General features: G+C 43.8%; 1 protein-coding gene across 12 annotated transcripts in view; it reads left to right on the forward strand.

Annotated features, from left to right (window-relative positions):
- Positions 1 to 21,820, forward strand: part of FRMD4A (FERM domain containing 4A) — a 563,503-nt gene that overhangs the window by 358,186 nt on the left and 183,497 nt on the right. For all 12 annotated transcript variants that reach the window (XM_073328715.2, XM_073328720.2, XM_078851170.1 and 9 more), the window contains one exon: positions 20,465 to 20,530. In XM_073328715.2, coding sequence (XP_073184816.1) covers positions 20,465 to 20,530 — 66 coding nt within the window. The remainder of the gene's footprint in view (positions 1 to 20,464; positions 20,531 to 21,820) is intronic.

The following is a 21,820-nucleotide window of genomic DNA, read 5'->3' on the forward strand; positions in this document are numbered from 1 at the left end:
TAATCCATCTCCCCACGAGGCGGTAGCTATGTTGACAGGAGAAGCTCTCCTGTCGACCTAGCACTGTTGACACCGGGATTTTTTTTCACACCCTGGAGTGACGTAGTTATACCGATTTATAAGTTTGTAGTGTAGACCTGACCTTAGTCTACAAGTGAGGAGTCAACTCAGCAGGAGTAAGGCTGGCTGGATCTAGCCCTGTGAGAAGGTAAAATAAACCCTTGTGCTCTAGATAAAGTTGTTTTTAAGACACATGCTAGGAATGTGGTACCTGTGCCATTATGAAAATGAAGCTAGGTACAAGAGTGATTACTGGTTTAGTGAGGAAGTATTACCCACATTTTTGCATGACAGAACAAGGAGTAATGGTCTCAAGTTGCAGTGGGGGAGGTTTAGGTTGGATATTAGGTAAAACTTTTTCACTAGGAGGGTGGTGAAACACTGGAATGCGTTACCTAGGGAGGTGGTGGAATCTCCTTCCTTAGAAGTTTTTAAGGTCAGGCTTGACAAAGCCCTGGCTGGGATGATTTAATTGGGGATGGTCCTGCTTTGAGCAGGGGGTTGGACTAGATGACCTCCTGAGGTCCCTTCCAACCCTGATATTCTATGATTCTATGATTCTACCGACTCTTGATCTGATAGCCATCTTCTAGTGCTCTCCTCCCCAGGCACTCTGAATTTATTAATGGAGAGTGAAAATTTTCAGCTACTGCATCCTGTGAGCTGACTGTCAAATCATATAGGGCCTCCACCAACATCCATTGAAATCAGTGAGAGCCTTGCCATTGATTTCAGTGACCATTGGATCAAGCCTTTACGGGTGATATGACACATGACAGCACAACTTTAGATGTACAGCATCTTCCATACAAACAGTACCTCAACATATTTTACAGACCTAAAGACTGCAGCGAGGAGGAGAAATAGGATGATGATTATTGCTGTTGGTTAGCATTTGTATAATACTAGGAGAGTCCTGGGGGCTTAAATAACAGCAGAGGAAGAGTAAAACCACAGGGTATAGACAGGAGAGAAAAGATGGTGAGTCACTGCAGTGGATGCTACAGCTGTGGCAGGAGCTGGAGTGGAGGAGGCTATCGCACCAAGCAAGGTGTGATGTGAAAAGAGGCCAGTGATAGACAGACAGCCATGGAGAGGACAGAGAACAAGGTTGATGAGGAGTGGGGTGATGAGGGAAGAGTCTTGGTTTATATGAAAGGAAAGTAAGAGTTAGACAGGTTCACTGTTCAACAGCGTCTCCTGAAGATGTTGCCTGGTGGCACAGTGATCTTTCACCAGGGCTAAGAAGGGCTGGACTGGATCAAATGTGGATTGCAATCCACCAGGCAATGCCTTGGTGCTTCAGGAGGTGGTGGTGGGGACTGGGTACCTAACAACCTCTTGGCACATGCATTTTGCAAAGTATGAGCACTAGTTGCTTAGTCCTCCCAAGCCCCCTTCCAAGTGAGGTCCATGAGTATCAATATTACCCACTTTACAGAAGGGAAAAATGGAAGAAGAGAAATGATTCTCTGTGGCCTTATAGTGGAGACTAGGTGTCCTGGCTTCCTGGTATTGAGATCTATCCATTAGAGACCACAACTGACTGCCACAGCGCTCTTCTCTCTGATTCAATACTGAATAGAGGCTCCCGTGTGGTGGGTGGGGGGATGCTGTCATGTTGATGAAATACAAACTCAAGGGGTTTGAGTCTCTTTTCCTCTGTTCCAAGCCACCTCTGCGTTCCGGCTCCTTATGGGGCAGCTGGGGGACTGATGACCTACTTCTTTGGCTACAACAGCCCCCTCAGGGCCATCCACCAGACGAGTCACTGGAGCATGGTGTGCTCTGGTCATGATCACTTCCCTGCTACACCCCCTATTCCAGGGCTGGCAGCTCCATGAAGTATCCCTGTACAATGAGTGTATTCCCAGGGGGCTCCTCTTTAAATCCCTGGAGGAATTTAAAACACAAGATAGAACTGAACCCAGGGTCTTGGCCTCTTTTGGTACTTAAAGAGCCCATTGCACTTTCATAAGAGTAGGAATGTTCCAAATTCCATTTCAGGCAACTAGTCACTTTCTGCTTTATATTCCCACTGCAGTTTTCAATTGGATATGGCTTGCTTCTTTGCGTCTTTGCTCTTGTGGAATGTTGCCTCATGCTGGTTGCTGCGTTCCATCCCAGAGGTGGCTACCTTTTACGTGCTGGGTGGCTAAGTGACCCTTTTGTCCTTTACCTGCTTCACCAGGGTGTTGTATGACTTAATCAAGCGAAGTTTGTAAAGTTCACTGAAATCACCAAACAAAGAACTTTATATAAAAACGAAGTATTACTATTACAATGCTTCACACCCAGTCTAGAAGGCGAGCTGCAGTATTTGTAAAAATAAAACACGCTGGAAATTATTCAAAACAATTTCTAACCCATTTCGTCCCATATAAGTCCTTACGCGATGTGATTATTGTAGGAATGTGTGAGTGCTTTTAGACAATGAATGCTGTGCTGGCAAATGTGCAAGGCTTTGATCCTGTGTTTAGAGTTTTCCTTCTTAGAAGTTCAAAATCCCTCAATCAAAATAAATCCACTCTTGTTTTAGTTTCCTAGCCACATGGGTTCCAGTGTGGCTACAGCCATACCACACACACTGAACTATCATCGGTATCCTCTCCTTCTGTGCTGAAAGCACCAGTATAGTCAGGAACAACTCTGCCAATGGCAGAGCAGCAAAACATATGAACCTCATGCTGTTAGACAGCATTTGCATAGGACAAGTCTACTGTGAAAACTGCTGTATCAAGCAAATGGCCTTCGGAATCAGCACAATATCCTGTAGTCAAAAATCTTCATAACAGCACTTTCAATTAAGCTTCCTAAATCCCCAAACCAAACAACCACTCCATCCCCTTTATTATCAGCATGTGCCTGCCCTATGCAATGTCACAGAGAATCTCTTCAGTTTTTACCATATTCATTTGTTACTGAAACTTTACTCCCGACAGCGAGAGACTGTAGATCACACTGTTTTTAAAGGTCTATTTTGCCCTTGATATATACATGAATGGTAACTCTTATTAGCATCGCTGAAACTCTATGTTGGGTTTCTCTAGGGTGCCTGTCACCATGGTACCCAACTGCCATGTATGCTTTTGTATCAAGGGGGAGATTGGACCCCTTCATTTTCAAATGAAATATTTGCTGTAGAGGACGAGGGTGTCTTAGGGGATTTGTAATAAGATATGGTGCCTGGTTTATATACGCACATGCACAGCGCAATGATGAAGCAGGCTGGAGAAAAGCAAATTGCTAAGGCTCTTCCTATAGCCCCTTGTGATGTTAAACTTGTTGGGATTTTTAAAAAAAAACTCTGGAGAGGTTTGGGATGGGAAATTTGCCATGGGAAATTCTATAGCCATTTAGGAAACGGTAACATGGCAACAGAAGGCTTCCACTTGGACTCATGCAGCAAGATGAAATTGGATGGGGGGAGGGGAGATGTATACCTGAGTGAGACTGTGGAGATTTGGAGGCCATCCAGAAGCATCTGGGAAGCATTAGAAAGTTCGGCCTGCATCAAACATGCTGCATGAGAACAGGAGGAAACTCCTTGAAATGGTCTTTCTTTAGTTTTAGAGATTCTGGGGCAGCCCCTTGTGCTGCCTCTCTCCGCTTAGGCACGGAATGGATCAGTGTGGCAGAAGTTAGGCACGAGTCAGTTGCAAACCATGTTTAGTATTTTTCAATTCCTGTCCCAAACTCTGGTGTAGTGTTGCTGTGTGCTGTTATATAGCCGCTGTGGTTCACTCCAGAAGTGGGTGCATGTCACTGGTGGGTAAAGTGATTGCTGTTGCGAGTACAAGATCCTGTCATTGCTGGGGGCAGGAAGCAGGGACTGTAGCGGTACTGGCTGTGTGTCCAGCAAACTGTCTTCCCCTCCCCATCTCTGCTAAAGGGCTGGCCACACTTGCAGCTCCTACCGGGACATAGCCACGGATGGCCTTGGTTCCAGGCCCAGCCAAATCTGAGCAGGGATCTAGTGCTGCCACAGTGCCCTGGAGCGTCACTCAGGCACCTGAACTCCAGGATGGAGCTATGGGCCTGCCCTTCAGCTCTGCCTTGCCATTTTCTGAGCCAGCCCATGCTCGTGCCCAGCTCGGCAGGTGAAGCCCCATGTCTGGGAGCACCAGGGCCAGGAGGAGGGTGTGGCATCGGGGTAGAAGCTGAACTAGCAGGTGCTCGGGAGCTGCCCGTGGCTCTCTCCACACAGCTCATCCCCTGCATGGCGGGAGGCAGCAGCGAGGCCAGTCTCTCTGCAGAGCTCTTAGGAGAGGATGCACTGTGCTGGGCAACTCAATACAGAGTCCGGGCCAAGTTGCGCCCCCTGTTCATGCCCCTGCAGCACAGCTGGAGCCGACCCCGCACAGGGGCCGTACAGCTCACAGAAGACGCGAGTCCCCAGCTGAAGGCGAGCAGCCCATACCCTGCAGTGGGGCAACGGCTCCCTCTCTTCCCCTGCTGCACAGCCGAGGGGACCAGCACTCCCTGCCCCCGCCAGGCTGCACAGCCAGCCGGCATGGCCGGTGGATAGCACAGTCTGTCATTGCCTGGCCACCCGAAAGTCAGAGCCCACCCAAATTTCCACTCCTAGCTTTGCCTGTGGCTCCTACGCTTCCCTTAATGCAAAGGCTGCTCAGGACTAGCGCATCTGTGGGAGCTGGGCCTCACAAGGGAGGGTGGGGAGAAGGCAGGACCATACCTCACAGCCTGCACTCCCCAGCCAGGAGCGCTGTGTGTATGCAGAGGGGCAGCACATCCTGAACCGTCCCCTCGGGGAGGTATTGTGCCCATATAAGAGTCATAATGCCTCTCAGGAGCTCCCCCTGGGGCAGGGCAGCTCTGCCACAATCCCAGCTCTGAGCTGAGCCTGAGCGGCACAGTCCAGCCCACAGTACGGAGACAGGCCCAGACCAAAACTGCATAAAATCATGTAATATAGGGCTGGAAGGGACCTCAGGAGGTCACCTAGTCCAGCCCCCTGTGCTGAGGCAGAATCAAGTGAACCTAGACCAGCCCTGACAGGCGTTTGTCCAACCTATTCTTAAAAACCTCCAGTGACGGGGATTCCACAGCCTCCTTCGGAAGCCTGTTCCAGGGCTTAACTACCTTTATTGTTTGAAAGTTTTTCCTCATATCTAACCTAAATCTCTCTTGCTGAAGATTAAGTCCATTACTTCTTGTTCTACCTTCAGTGGACCTGGAGAACAATTGAGCACAGTCAGACCTCTATATAACAGCCCCTAACATATTTGAAGACTGTTATCAGGTCCCCCTCCCCGCTCCCCCAGTCTTCTTTTCACAAGACTAAATGTGCCCAGTTTTTTAAACCTTTCCTCATAAGTCAGGTTGTCTAAACCTTTTCTCACTTTTGTTGCTCTCCCCTGGACTCTCCAATTTGTCCCCATCTTTCTTACGTAAGAATGGCCATACAGGGTCAGATCAAAGATCCATCTAGCCCAGAATCGTGTCTTTCGACAGTGACCAATGCCAGAGAGAATGAACAGAACAGGTAATCATCAAGTTCTTAAAGTGTGATGACCAGAATTGGTCACAGTACTCCAGCTGAGGCCTCAGCAGTGCCAAGTAGAGCAGGAAAATGAGCTCCCTGGTCTTCCATAAGACATTCCTGTTAAAATACCCCACAATGATAGTTGCCTTTTTTTGCGACTACATCACATTGTTCACTCATATTCAATTTGTGATCTACTGTAATCTCCAGATCCTTTTCTGCAGTGCAACCACCTAGCCAGTTATTCTCCATTTTGTAGATGTGCATTTGATTTTTCCTTCCTAAGTGTAGTACCTTGCACTTGTCTTTATTGAATTTCAACTTGTTGAATGCAGACTAATTCTCTAGTTTCTCAAAGTCATTTTAATTCTAATCCTGTCCTCCAAAATGCTTGCAACCCCTCCCAGTTTGGTGTCATCTGCAAATTTTATAAGCATACTCTTCATTCCATTATCCAAGTCATTAATGAAAATATTGAATAGTACTGGACCCAGGATTGATCCCTGCATAACCCTACTAGTTAGACTCTCCCAGTTTGACAGTGAACCATGACTGCTAACTACTCTTTGAGGATGTTCTTTCAACCAGTTGTGCACGCACCTTATAGTAATTTAATCTAGACCACAGCTCCTTAGTTTGCTTATGAGAATGTCAAGTGGGGCTGTGAGAAAAACCATACTAAAATCGAGATAGATCACGTCTACTGCTTCCCCACTATCCACTAGGCCAGTAACCCTGTGTAAGAAGGAAATTAGTTTGGTTTGGCATGATTTATTCTTGACAAATCTATGCTGGTTTTTCCTTATAATCCTGTTATCCTCCAAGTGCTTACAAATTGATTGTTTAATCATTTGTTCCAATATCCTTGCAGGTAGAAATTCCAATCTGTAGCCAAAGTTTGCAGGTTGGCCCTGCCTCTAATAAAGCATGCAGGACTTTGGCAGTAAGTCCCCCATCCTTAAGCCCAATACACTCTGTGTGCTTCCCCATCCTCCTTGTAAATACAGTTTGATACACAGCTTCAGGGCTATGGTGCATACCATCATCTGGTGTCGATCCATTGACTTCCATGAAGCAGCATCCACTTATGCCAGCTGAAGATCTGGCCCTGTGAATTAAATATATGGTACAGTTACTGAAAGTCTGTGTTGTGCGTAACCCCAAACAGCCTACTCAGCTAATAAAAGCAACTACACCACCTAAATGTGTGAATGTGAAGCAGTACAATAAACACAACAGATGGCACTAAAATGGGTATTTTAAGAATTAAGTCCTGATTTGCCCTTCAAGAATATTTCACACATTCTGTTGCTTCCAGCATCTAGGTCAGTTTGGTCAGTCTCCTAGGAACCCACATTGATTTTTTTTTTCCAGCAGATCACATTAATTTCAACCACAAAGAAATTGTCCTGTTCTCCTATATAGTTAAGCCAAACTTTCTGCAAATGTTTTCTCATGGCTGGTTTGTTTTCTTGTAAAAATTACCACCCAGTCCACATCCACAAAGGAATTAGACCAGGAGACATTTGTGGAAAACATGATGAGGTAAAAGGCTGGTGACATCAAAAAGATTTGATTTTTTTTTGATGATTTGTTAAAAAGAATTAAAAGTCAGCCGTAGAAGAGTCAACAGCTACTCAAACACCTTGGGGGGAAATAATTTATTATTAATTATATTACATTAGTATCCAGATGTCCTAAGCAAGGTCAGGGCCCGCTGTCCCAAGCACTGTACAAACTCACAGAGCTTACAATGTAAGTAGACAAGTCAGAAAAAGGGTAGTAAAGGCCATAAAGAAGTGAAGTGACTTGACAACTGGTGTTGTGAGACTACTGCCTATCATGGTGACTCCTTGTGCTTCCCCATCTGTCTGTATCCAGCTGTTGTCTCTTGTCTTATACTTAAACTGTAGCTCTTTGGGGCAGGCACCGCATGTTCTGTTTGTACAGCCCCCAGCACAGTGAGGTCCTGGTCCATAACTAGGGCTTCTATGGTAATACAGATAACAAACTAATCATAACGTCCAAGATCATGCAGCAGATCAGTTGTGAAACAGAGGTTAGAACTCTGGCTCCCAGTCCTGTTCCCTAGACCACACTGTCTCTTGGTCAGTGGGGATTTCCACACTAAAAATTGGGACTAATATGGGAGTGTGGGAGGGGAAGTGATGTCTGGCCCCAGGTATCAAAACACCAAGAGATATGCTCGAAACTCCCATCAGCCAACCACCCTAATGTTGGATGCTCTGCAAATCTATGCAAAAACATACTCCTTTCTCAGACTCTTCATCCTCCCTCCCAACCAACCCCTCACCTCTTTCTTCTTCCTATTTACTTGTACTGCTGAAGTGTCTAGGAACCCCATTGCTAGGTGCTGTACAAACACAGGAAACAAAGAAGCTTACAATATACGTAAGTGTGTGTTTCTTTCATCCATCTGTTATGTCTTGTCATTAACATAAATTGTAAGCTCTTCAGGTCTCTTTTACTACATGTTTGTCCAGTGCCTAGCACAATGGCACCTCACACCCTCATTACAGTCTCTGGGCGCTACTGTCATACAAATAATAATTCATCATGAAGCCCATACATATGCAGTAAGGACAGTATATCACTGTCAAGTCCATTCATGTCATTTCCATTGGCTAGTAGCTGCTTTCCCCCCCCAACCCTTTTGCAATGCTCGCAGAAAGCAGAGCATTGCTAGCATTTGCTGTTTACATTTCCGTGTTAAGCTGGCACATTGATCAAGTGTCTTCCAAGACACCTAAAGCCACTTCCCGGTGTTCGGTACGCACAGCATATCAACTTCGCAGTCAGGAGTCACAAGCAACTGAGCAGAACATTTCTGAGTGACTTCAGGGTTCCCTCTATTAGCAGCAGTTGCAGTCAGCTCTAGGCAGAAACTGATCTATTAGATCTATTAGCCTGTGCAATAGTCTCCCAAGGGAAGTGATGGAAGCCCCATCACTTGACTCATTTTAACCTAGTCTGGACAAAGCATGAGGAAAATGTAATGCTGGGAACAATCCTGAGCTGGCAGAGGGTGGAGCAGGTGTCCTGACAGGATAGATCATTCATTTATTTATTATTTATTCCATTTCTATAGCTCTTATCATCTTGAGGTGTTTGTAACAATTACATTAAAAGTACAGATGTCAGACAGGAGCAACGAACACTTCCCAGATCCAACCATAAGGAAAGGCTGGATGGGCAGCACGGCCCAGATCCAGATAAACACTTAAGCACATGCTTAACTTTGCAAGATGGACTTGAACAGGTGCTTAAAGTTAAGCATGTGCTTAACTGCCTTGCTGAATGGAAGCCTATATGGTAAGGAGCCATGCACGTGGGAAGGAAGAAGCATTTTCAGGGTCTGCACCCAAATGCAGAGTATTTTGCAAACAGAGCAGCATTTGAGAGGTCTGACCCTGTGACCAATGAATCTTTGGCTGTGTCTCAGACTAAGAAAATAGGTCATGATGAAAAACATGCTAGCTGTTCGTGGTCCACCCTAGCCCTGGAACCTAGGCTGAATAACATGCCTTAAAGGAATTAAACTCTCGCTATACTAGTGTTTGGAAATGGGTGTTGTTAAAATGCGTTAGCCCACACAACCTGTTTTCCTAGGCAGGGTCTGTTTGAACGGTGGGTGGGTGAAATAATTGAAACGGCAAAACATAAATATTGAAAATACCCCGATGCTTTGAAACAATGTCAGGTTTGTGAAAGGAAGAAAGGGGAGTGGAATGTCCAGGTTTCCTTTGTTTTTCAAAAGAATATAGACACATATTATTTTCAGAGAGGAAAGCGATCGGTGACATAAAACAACATAGCAATCATTCTGGTGAGGAAACCGGCATGTCCAGGAAAGAAATTCCTTATCTCAGGATACTGTTGAAAGTAGGCCCTTGAGGCCAGCGTTTCTCAAACATATACCACTGATGAGCCGATTCAGAAGTCTGTTGGGTAGAATGCTGATTGGCTTAAAGTACAGTGTCAGACTAAGAATCCATTCTAACTACAAGGTCAAATACTAAGTAGTTTCAGTTTTAGATGTGGCGTGCTAGGTCTTCACATTTGAGAATCTCGGCTTTGTACTGTAAACGGACATAAGGGTATAAGGAGACAGTCGGAGAATGTTCACTTGGACCTGATTCAGCAAGGCCTATCATAAACAAAAGGGTGTAAGCACATGCTTTGTTGAATCTGGGCCTTTACATCCCTTGGTGTTTGTGGAAGAAACAACCTGTGGAGAAAATCACTTGGGGAAGATTTTCAAAAGTGTGTAAGTGCCTTGGGAGCCGCTGGGTGTCTTTGATCCAACTAGTTGCTAAAAACAGCAGTGTAGCCGCAGCAGCGTGGAGTAACCTCCCGACTCCGTACCCACTGTGCCAGGCAGTATTGTATTTGGGCAGCTAGCTCATCCTGCCACTCGTGCTGCCACGGCTACGGTGCTATTGCCAATGAGCTAGCTCAGTCAAAGCTAGCTTGGGGGTGCCCAGTCACGCCTTGCAGTTGCTGTGGAGACATACCCTGAGTTACATAGGCATGAATGGTATCCTCCCCGCGTTAGGAAGAAAAGGATCCCGCTGTAGGCCAAGAGTTCTTTTGGCAGCTGTCAAGGTAAAATAGTGAACTCAGCAGCTCCTGGGGCAGTATTGCTCAAAATGTAAGGAGAGGCATAGAGCGGAAGTGCTGGGGACAGAGGACACTCGCACCCTCAGGCGAGGGAACATGTTACTCCAGGTATTCAATCTAAATTTGCTCTTTGTTTAATTTCATCCCGTTATTCCTATTTAACTCCACCGATAGCCCATAATAATTTCTCCCCTTGTTGCTGTTCCCATCCTGCAGATAGTTAAGTTATTCCCCTTAGGCTATACATATTTTGTGTTTAATCTTTCCTCCCAAGAAGTCAATCCTCCTAACCACCCACTTACTCATTTTTGTTATAGGTCTCTTAAATTCCATCTTATTTGTTGCTATCTTCTTGGCATTGACAGTCCCATAAATGTCTGCACTATTCCGCATTCCCGGCCCTTTAAAATACTGTCTGTTGTGCCGAGGATGCCCTGCCCTGCCAGGTGAAGTCCATTGAATAACGCTGAAGGCCTGTTTATAGCCACACCACCGCCATGCCCTTCCTGCAGGAGAGGAGGAATTTTAAAGGGCCAGGACTGTAACTGGCACTGCACCAATGTCATGTCACTCCCCTGGTCTGGGATGTAATGGTCTCAGTGTATGAAACCCACAGTCTCACTGTGGGTTTTTTTCTTACCACTAAGAACTGCTGTAAAACGCAGCGCAAAGGAAGCCGTCTGCATTACACATAAGTTGCAGATAGCCTACAAAACCCAGGAACAATACTACATATTTTTCAGTGCCATCTGCTGGCACCTTCCCAACTAACTGTTTACCTATATTCAGCTTTAGAGGACACGAGGAACGTTCAACACTGTCGTGTTTTATGAGCTCATATCTAATTTTACGTCTACTATCACCACTAAGGTTGTCATTAACTTTAAAAGGGATGCTGCCTGTTGCTGCCATTGCTTTAAAGGGGTGCCATAGATCCTAGTCAGTTCCACTACAGAAAGACTTTTAGTAGATGGCCAATGCTTGAGGACAGGGCTTAGAGAACAAAGATCAACATCCTTCCTAGGGAAGAACCACCAGGCTTACAATTAACCTCTTCTAGCACAGACTGCTGAATAGTATTCTTGGTAAAGAAGAACAGCATGAATAGCTGTGAATGAAAGAAGATTAATCCACAGAGTGCCCCTGGGTTTAGTGTGTTCTGACTCCAAAATGGCACCGGGACTTTGTAGGACTTGCTGCTAAAATATTATTTAGGTCCCTGGTTCCTAAACATCATTAGCCTCTTCTACCAAAGATCCTAGGTATTTTATAATAATAGAACAAATATGAGAACATTTCTGTATTGCTTTCTGTGTTGCATTTCTGTATTGCTTTCTATCTGGGGATCTCAGAGCAGTTTACAAACATCAGAGATGCTGTCAACTTGGACCGTAGTCCGTTAAGCCCTAAGTGATAGAAGTATTTCCAGTTGTGCCAATTTTTGTAGTTCTACAATCACTTTTTTCCTCTTTTGAAAACATTTCTTCTCTCCCCTGGTCCTTCATAAAAGACCCATACAGACAACAGGGGCAAATGCCTGACTAACAGACTGTGCAAAGGAAAGCAGTGAAAATGACTGTGCACAAAGGCCCTGATTCTCAAAAGCATGTAAACACGTGCCTCACTTTAAACACATGCATAAGTATTTTCCCTAATAGGGATTGTGGGCCAGTGGGCCAACCTGATGGCTGGGGAAGATGAATGACTCTCAGTCCTTTTTCTCGGCGCTTCCTTTTAATAAGTCACAAAACAAAGGATTCCAAAAGTAAACAAGTCACTCAGAACAATAGATCTCAAAGGCCTGGGACTTTTCTGGCTTCTTAGCCAGCTGGGAGGGGAAGGTCGCACTGTTCGCCAAGGTAGTCACTTCCCTTCTACTTTTGTATCCTTACGCCAGTCAGCCAACAAGCAGGGGTCTGGGTTAACCCCTTGTACGCTGGGGCTTGTGAAGCACCTGTCCATCTTGTCGCAGAGGTGCTTTCTTGAATGAGGGACAAAGTGCTGGTAAAAGCACAAAGTAAACCAAAATATTTTTTCTCTCTCATCTCTTCCAGATTGAGCAATGTAGGAGTTCCTGTACCACAAGTCAGTTAAAAGTTTTCAGACAGGAGCATGATTTTTAAGCCAATAGTATCCCTTTAATCAAGGAATCAATCTCTCCTTCCTCCTGTCCAAACAACAGGCTCCGGTGACACAGGTTTTGTGTATTCAGTACAGTAATTACCTCCTGTACATGCAGCAAGCATTTAGGAAATATTCTGCTTCCAATTATAATATTTTATTTGAGTCATGGAAGAATACACTGTATCCTCTTTATTTCTGCAGTCAACTTCTAATGAAATGTGCCAGGGATATTTATAGAACTGTCACTGAAGATAGCATTTGCATTTTGTGCCTTTGAGTTATTTAGTGTGGCAGTTTTCACCTACAGGATTTTTTATTTTTTTTTGAAGAGCAGCTGAAAAGGAATCACGTTGCAACTGTTTCTTTTTTTTAAAGAACATTATTTGTGTTGAATCCAACCATTCTGTGAGCAGTGCACACTCATGGTAATTTACTGGCAGGCTGACCTGTGACCAGAATTTAACTGAGTGTTCTGGTGTGTTTCCAGGGTATGTTGGGGACAGTCTGTAGGACTCTCTGAGCCAGTGTTGGGCGTTAGAGTCCAGATGAATGGAGAAGAGGTGAGCTGCTGAAATAGTTCACATAACAGTGCAAAACAACTGCCAGCCTCTCTACGTAATACTTTCCTCAGAAACGCACTACGTAAATATTTGGGCAGCCGTCGCCAAATGAGATTTAAAGCTTTATGTTGATGTCAAACAAAGGTAGTTAGAAAATCTTTCCTTAATGCAAAAGGCAAAGATCTAAGAGAGTCAGCAAGTAACTTTTAAGAGGAATTTACTTTCTGCTGTGGTGAAATACTCTGGGATGAACAAATGTGTACGTAGTTCTCACATAGCACTTTTCATCCCTAGATCTCAAAGCACTTGGCAAAGGAGGTCAGTATAAAGAAAAGGAGGACTTGTGGCACCTTAGAGACTAACCAATTTATTTGAGCATGAGCTTTCGTGAGCTACAGCTCACTTCATCGGATGCATGCCGTGGAAACTGCAGCAGACTTTATACAAATGGAAAAACTGGGGCAGAGAGGTGAGGTAACTTGTCTGTGGTCACCTCGCATGCCAGCAGTAGGGCCAGGAATTGAACCTAGGTATCGGTCTAGTACTTTACCCACTAGACCACACTGCCTCAGAGATTTTTTATACATATATACGCACACACACACGCGCACACACATACACATGGAGAGGGAGAGAGAGAGAGAGAGAAAGAGAGACCATCCCTGACAGGTGTATGTCTAACCTTTTCTTAAAAACCTCCAATGATGGAAATTCCACAACCTCCTTAGGTAGTTTGTTCCAGTGCTTAACCACCCTGACAGGAAGATTTTCCTAATGCCCAACCTAAATCTCACTTGCTGCAATTTAAGCCCATTACTTCTCATCCTGTCCTCAGTGAATAATGAGAATGATTTATCACCCTCCTTTTTCTAACAACCTTTTATGTACTTGAAGACTGTTATCATGTCTCCCCCTCAGTCTTCTCTTCTCCAGACTAAACAAACCCAAGTTTTTCAATTTTCCGTCATAAGTCATGTTTTCTAGACCTTCAATCATTTTTGTTGCTCTCCTCTGGTCTTTCTCCAATTTGTCCACATCTTTCCTGAAATGTGGTGCCCAGAATTGGACAGTTTTTTAATTGGAGTGTATTGCAGCTGAGGTCTTATCAGTGCTGAGTAGAATGGAAGAATTATTTCTCAGATCTTGCTTACAACACTCCTGCTAATACATAGGCACTAAAAGCTCAGATCCTCAAAGTATTTAGGCTCCCAACATCCATTGGAAGTTAGAAGCCTAAATACCTCAGAGGATCTGAGCCTAAAGCCTTGCCACAAATTAATGAAATCCAGACAGATGCTCTCCCTGGCAAGCAGCAGGTACAGCTCTTGAACTGAATGTGAAAGTAATAAATCCTGCAGTATTACAATGACACTCCGGTGCATAATTTCCTGCCCAACTCCGAACAAAGTCCAGCTTTGAAGTATTCATGAACAGGGATCCTAGTTTTTCATTATAAAAAAAACCAACATTCTCTGATAAAAAAACATAAGAATTCGTGTTTTTCTGTGATTAAAATGAAATGCTGAACTTTAGTTATCCTAGCCACAATATATATAGGTATCAGTTGACCATAACATTTTATTGATGTATTTATAATTTTTAAGCAAGTTCAAAGCCTATTGGTGCCATCAATCATTATAATAAAATAAAATTAATAGAATTGCAATTCAGCTGAAGCCCAAGCCCTGCTGCCCAGGGCTTGGGCTGTCAGCCCCAGTTCGGTTAATCCAGAGAGCTGGATAACGGAAGCTCGGATATATGGGGTTCTACTGTATATGTTTTTATTTTTTCACAAAATGTAAAAACTAAAAATGCAAATTCTGTATTTTTCCATGGCAAACGGATTTCTAGGATCCCTGTTCATGAAGAATCTCTTATGCTCAAACATGTTTCCCTTCACCATCAAGCATACTTGTCTTCTACCCATAATCCTCCCTTTCTTAATCTTCTTCCCCCTCCCCCCCCCCAGAATACTCCAAATGCTTTTAGTAGCTAAGGGAAAGTGAGTCCCCAGCCTCCCTTTCTGCTTTGAGCTCCCCCTGTGCCCCTCTCATAGTAGCAAGATCTTATTGATGGAGCTTAAAGACCTTGTGCCACTCTTTGCAGGCTCCCCCATCAAACGCCTCTGCCACTGAGCAATTGTTAATGGTTAGTGACCTCCTGCTCCCTGGTTCCATCTGTTGAGCATTGGCATTGATTTCTCTTCTCTTGTTATGTGACAATCCAAAGCTGCTCCTTGGTTCATCTCCTGAGAGACCAATGGAGGTACCGGCCCAGAGGAGCAGACACTGGGGAATTGCAACTTTGCGGAGGGTCAGACGCAGCAGCCTCAGTGCAGCCAGAATGTGCTGGATCAGTTCTCTCTTTCAGTGCCATGAAACACTCCTGCTTCTCACTCCAACACACTAATAGAGCTTGTTTTACTTTGTTGCTGGACAATAGCTTTCAGTGTGAGCAGGTGCCCTTGTGGAATTGGAAACCAGCAGGAATATGGGCATTGCCATAATGTCTTAGCTCATAACTGGTCTGGTAGTCCTGCCTTTTTCACTGGTTAGTACCTGTTGCTTCAGAGGAAAGAAAAAACACATAATACACTTAGCCTGGGGTCCTGATCTCAGGGAAAAGTCTGTAAGAAATCTCTGGGCATGTAGCAGCTTCCCAGCTATCACAGTGCTGCACATCTCAGCCACACTGAATTTGAAGACAACAGCAGGACTAGAACTCAGCTCCTCCTGCTCCAAATTCTCCTTTCCTTATAAGCTCAAGGAAAATCTCCATTTGTGGTCACAGTAAAAGGCCTATGACAGTCAGCTAAAAAGTTCTGGTTCTGCCCAGTAGAGAACAACAGTACCCATGCCCATTAGCCAGTTCATTACATTGTGATTCCAATCTCAGAAACAATATGAAGCATAGGAATCTACTGATACTATAAAACTTGGGCATGAACTGTGAAGGAACCCGCCCTGCTCTTCACATGTATATCAGGGTGGATAAAAATTGAGAATTTTTTTGACAAAATCAAAATAAATCAAATTTTTTATTTAAATCAGATTTTTTTGGTTTTATTTAAATTATATTTTTTCTTTTAATTTTAAACAGGTTTATATTTAAAATCTGAATTTAATACAAAATATGTGAAGTCCTAAACTTATTACAATCCCTTTAAAACATTTCAATGAAATATAAAGATGCTGAATCCAGGAGCCCCTATCAAACATTTTGAGTTAAAATCTGCTTTTTGTATATAAAGAAAGAATCAAGGGGGAAATCATCTAACTTTTGAGGTCAAGCTTTATAAATAGTGCACAGTAGGTCAGCCTGAGTAACTTAGGAGACTGTCTCATTTTCAAGAGATTTCGGCAAATAGGAAGTTAAGCTCCAGCCACTTTCACTTAGGCATATTTGAAAATTTTCCCAGGCTGACCTGAAATAATCAGTGTAATTCACTGACTACAGTTAATCCCTCTTTTTAATAAATCATTTAGTTGTAATGTGAAACATGTTTTCATAAGAAAAGTTTATATATCCAAAACACTTTAGGTTGTTTTCTTTAATAAAAATAAATTGTATATGCTGTTTTGTGTGTTCAATTAAATTCCAGTTACCACCTTAATGCAGTAGTTTGACACAAAGCAGGAGCAAAAAGTTGATTATCTAGTAAATAAGCAATATACCATTCATCATTTTCTAACATACTAAAAATGGACACTTAATAAGCATCTGAGAATATTAAGCTACATAATTGCTTATATAAATGTATATAGTTATAGTTCCTATGTAGCAAAATTATGTGCCAGATCTAGTGTAAATGCTCTATTTTGTTGTAAATCAACAAGTTTTAATGATGATATCAACTAATGAGAATGCACCTTTCTTTAGAAAAGAATGGAAGTGCAAAAGGAAAACTTGATTAAAATCAATTCATTAAATCATGGCTTTTCATGAGGTAATTTAAATCATGATTAAAGTTGTGATTTGTATTGCCTTCATTTAAAATCAGTCCACCCTGATATATATACTATGTGATCATACTATATATAAACTATTACATATCCCTTCAAGTCTGCTAGGTAGTTTGCAATTGCCAGTCTAACATGAAAGCCACTCAGATGCTCTGGTGATAAGCAATATTGCAAAAACCAAAGATACATTAACTTTTCCGACAGTTTCTCATCTCTGCAGGTGATCAAAATATGCACAACACTTCGCACCTAATTGAGATTCTGTGTCATGCACGATATCTGTAACTTATTTTTGAATTCCAGGATACCATCTGTTTGCATTGGGAAGTCTTTTACTAACAAAACTTAACTAGGAGGTTACAAAATTAAGGAGCAGGAAGCTATAAAGTTCCAGTTGAAAACTGAGCCTTTTTTGAGCCATGATAGTGCAAAACCAAAAATATCTGCACATTTAAAAAACAAAAAAACCCTCTTATGAAGGCAAATACTATAACCGGATTCAAAAGGGAGCTAGATAGATTCATGGAAGATAGGTCCATCAATGGCTATTAGCCAGGATGGGCAGGAATGGTGTCCCTAGCCTCTGTTTGCCAGAAGTTGGGATTGGGTAACAGGGCATGGATCACTTTATGATAACCTGTCTGTTCATTCCGTTTGGGGCACCTGGCATTAGCCACTGTCAGAACACTGGGCTTGATGGACCTTTGGTCTGACCCAGTATGGCCACTCTTATGTTTATGTTGTTATTTTAAAAAGCGCTGCTGTGATCTAGTGGATTATGCACAGCACTGAGAGTCAGGGGCATTGGATTATATTTTTATCTCTGCCACTGCTTCAAGATGTGGCCCTGAGCAAGTCCCTTACCAGTTTTCTGCCGCAATTAATTGAACAGGTAAAAGTGGGATATACATGCTTCTCCACCTTTTTTAGGTGTGGTATAGCACCATCTTGTGGACCCTGCAGGTGTCGGACAGGAAATAGGCTAGAGAGAGACATGGAGACAGACTATTTTGAAGTTCTCCAAGTAAGACATTGAATCCAGTCTCCCCCATTAAGTTGCTGATGGAACAGTTAAATGAAAGCCTTTTAGTAAAACCTGAGAGTCCCTGCTTGCTCAGGAATACTACATAAGGCACTCTGAGATCTATGGGGAAAGTGGGGAAACACACTTTTCCTTCTTTTCTGAGGCCTTAGATGGCAAGCCTAGAGTACATCTTTACCGCTGCGTTGAAAACCATTTAAATACCAACAAGGTTTATAGTGCACATCTCACTCACCAAGCAACATAACCAATGTAGAGCAATATTTTGCATGCCATTACTTACCAGAGATATATCTTGTAGCAAGACCGTTTGTAGCCATGGCGGTAACCAATTAACATTTATGAGAAGTCTTGTTTTACAAAGGATTTTCTTTGGGTTGGATGCCAGAGCTCCAATTGTGCCTAAGAAACCGGAATTAGTTAGCATTGTTGGTATTCAAAAGATGTTCTGGTATAACTAGCAACACAGACAAAGCCTGCAGGGTTTTGAGTGATGTTTGTACATGCCCGGGGTGATAAATCTCATGGGTTGGTGGTAACTGAAAAGAAAAGGTGCCTTTGATTAATATTGCCGATTATAAAGCTCACCTTTAGGAGTTTAATGTCGCAGAGTGCTCTGTGAAATTGGAGTAGGGTGTGGTTTTAAACCCATTGAATCCTGATAACTCAGATCTAAAGGCAAAGCTGTCCTTGCTTAACCCATTGGACTCAAGTATCCTGGTTGCTCTGGTTCTCTAAAAGAAGGCCTCTGAACTTAGAGTCAGCTCTGCTATCTCCCATACGTAGAGCTGAGCTAGTCCTGGAGGAAGTATCTGCTTTCCAGGTATAAGACCCCAGATGCACTATGAAGAATGCATCCTGGGGAGATTGTAGCTCACTCTGGCAGATATTTGAGGATTCTGTTTCAGCAACACCTACAGAGCTTGTCAGGGCACGAAATGTTATTGAATTGTGTATAGAATCCTCTCAATACACAGAAATCTGCCTTGGCCTTCAGATAAGAATATTCTTAATTCTGCATTACCCTTAAAAAGTCAACTTTGAAAGTGCTGCTATGGGGCTTTCCCTGTATGACTTGCATTGACTTTAAAGGGAGTAACAAAGCTACTGCCTTACTCCCTGAGAGTGTCTGTATAATACAGGACTGGAAGTTTCAAAAGCTCCTACATGACTTAGGCACAAATCCCCCTGACAGCCAATAGGATTATTCACATGTTTAAAGTTATGCATTTATTTCAGTGCTTCGCTGAATCAGATTCTGAATGCCTAACAGTGCATAGAAATCTCACACTTTTGGTCATAGTGACTTGTCCATAGGGGCACTCTGTAAAACTCCCGGCTGGCCATGGAGAAACTTCCCTGACTCCATGGAAGTACTCTCATGCATTTCAGTGCAACCACAGTCTACATGAGTTTGGAAGAGGCCTGGTCTACATTTACGTTTTAAATGGGTCACTACAAAAAGTAAATTTTCCCTCTGCTGATATGCACACCTTCTTGTCAACTGGTGGAAATGGGCGACATCCACCTTGATTGCATTGGCCTCGTTAGCACTACAATAGTAATTTTCCTCCTTTGATATTCACCCCTTCTTGTCAACTGTTGAGAATAGGCCACTTCCCCCTTAATTGAATTAGCCTCGTTAGCACTGACCCCCCCACTTCGTAAGGCAACTTCCATCTTTTCATGTGCTGTAAAATATATACCTGCTTCCTGTATTTTTCCCTCCATGCATCTGATGAAGTGGGTTATAGCCCATGAAAGCTTATGCCCAAATACATTTGTTCATCTCTAAGGTGCCACAAGGACTCCTCGTTGTTTTTGCTGATACAGACTAATACGGCTACCACTCTGAAACTTAAATTTTAGTGGTATAATTATGTCTGTGAATAGCTGGAATAGCTGTACTTGTATAAAGCACCTTTAAATCAATATAGCTGTGTCCATGTTGGGCGTGTGGTACCAGTTTAATTATACACCGGTGTAGGTAAACTGGTGCAACTTTCTAGTGTGGACGAGCGCAGGTGGGAAAGATCCAGGGCCAAATTTATCCCTGATGTAACGCCAGTGAATTCAGTAGAGTTACACCATGGAAGAACTTGACCTGCCAGCCTTTAAACTATTTCAGCAATGGTTGAATCTTTGCTATGATGCATCAACCACTTCCTTGTAACTTGTACAGAAGTTTCCCCTGGCACTGCCTATTGGCCAAGCAAAGCACCGAAGACGGGGGCAGACGTATGAAACGTCTGGGCTGTTTCTCGTACTCAGTGCAGGACTAGCGGTCTCGTTCACTCCACACCTTGGCCTCATTTTCAACACTGGAGCGATCCGCTCTCTGTAGCTGAGTCAAAGCCGCGCTGTGCAGTGAAAGTTGGAAGGGTGTTATTTCTTTGTCTCATGCAACCTTTTCTTTTCCTGGTGCCAGGGAAGGGAAAACAAGGAATGAAACCCTTTGCTGGGACAGGGCTTCAAGGGAGCATGCCTGCAGTGCTTTAGCGGCAGCTCTCGATGTTTGCCAAGCCTGTAAATGAAGCACCCTGAAACATAGTTTGCTTCTCTCTTGCAGATGACGGAGGGCCGCCGATGTCAAGTGCACCTCCTCGATGACAGGAAGCTGGAACTTCTTGTGCAGGTAATATCCACTGATGGCAGCATTTGCCACAACTCTGAATTCTGCGCCATATGAAGTAAATCGGGCTTGTAGCAAGCTCTCTGCTATTCAGGTACTTTGTGCTGGGATCCTCTTGGATCTTGCAAGCTAAGCAGCATCAACCTGGGTCAAGACTTTAGAGAATGGGAGACCTCCAGGGTGCTGCAGGAAGTGCTGGCAGTGATTCATTAGCTGGCACTCCTCACTCTGTGTCAGAGCAGGACCAGTGCTCCAAAATGGAGCTGGGGCCACACTGTCAGGGTTGCTTGTGGTCCTTAATAATCCCATGACACCTTCTGAGGCATTAACCATCATGTCCTGGCCAAATTTCAGCTCCAGGAACAACATTCTGCCTACCTAAAATTCTCTCTGCAATGTCAGTTGCACACACGCTGTTCTTCGATTCTGAAATCATCGCTGGGTGATGTTAAACTGCTGTCGGAGACGGCGGTGCTTCAGTCATGGGTGAAGTGACCCGCACATATGTAGTTTGCATGTCAGTGTGGGTTTATAGTACATGCTTCAGGATAAAAGGCAACATATGGAAATGTAAGAGGTGATTTATCTTTGGCGATATTTCAGAATGTACCTACCTAGTAGGATTAATGAATATGCCTTGAACATGTGTGCAGTCCAACTGTAGCTATTTCATTCTTTTGATTGCTGGGATTTGAACTTACGTCTCCTGGATATGTGTCTGTTTTAAATCTGTGGCTGCTTTTTCTCCTTCCTCTGTTCTATTTGTACTGTGGTAGAGTAATCACTCTGAGGTCCCAATCAGGATCAGAGTTTTATTGTACACGGCACCATACGAAGCATCACCCCTGCCCCTCAAAATGTATAATCTGACCCCCAAACTAACCCCTGCAGCTTGATGAGAGGTCACTCAGCAGTGGGTTGGAAATCTCTGGGATAGCTTGCCATAACTGCGTAAGACCTGTGAGGGCCCGTGGGAGGTAGGTTCTTAGTACAGATACTTCACTCTGTATGCTTGGGGATTCTGAAGGTACATCGTCAGTCAGGATTGAGCTCCTCCTAGAAAAGCAGGAGCTGACGGTCCATGCCACATGTCCTAGGAAAGGGAGCGTTTCTTGCCAGTCACAGTAAGGTCCCAGGTTTGACCTGTCACAGGGTGGCTGGCCCTTCAGGTCAAGGGGAGACTGCTACTGAAGCAGGCTGGCTCCTGCAGGAGGCCCTGGAGCACGGCATGACTCTCAGGCAGACAGCCTGTGGAGTAGAATAGACAGACTGGAATAGACAGACGGACGCCTC

The sequence above is a fragment of the Lepidochelys kempii genome, chromosome 1, assembly GCF_965140285.1.
Source record: "Lepidochelys kempii isolate rLepKem1 chromosome 1, rLepKem1.hap1, whole genome shotgun sequence".
Taxonomy (NCBI): domain Eukaryota; kingdom Metazoa; phylum Chordata; order Testudines; family Cheloniidae; genus Lepidochelys; species Lepidochelys kempii.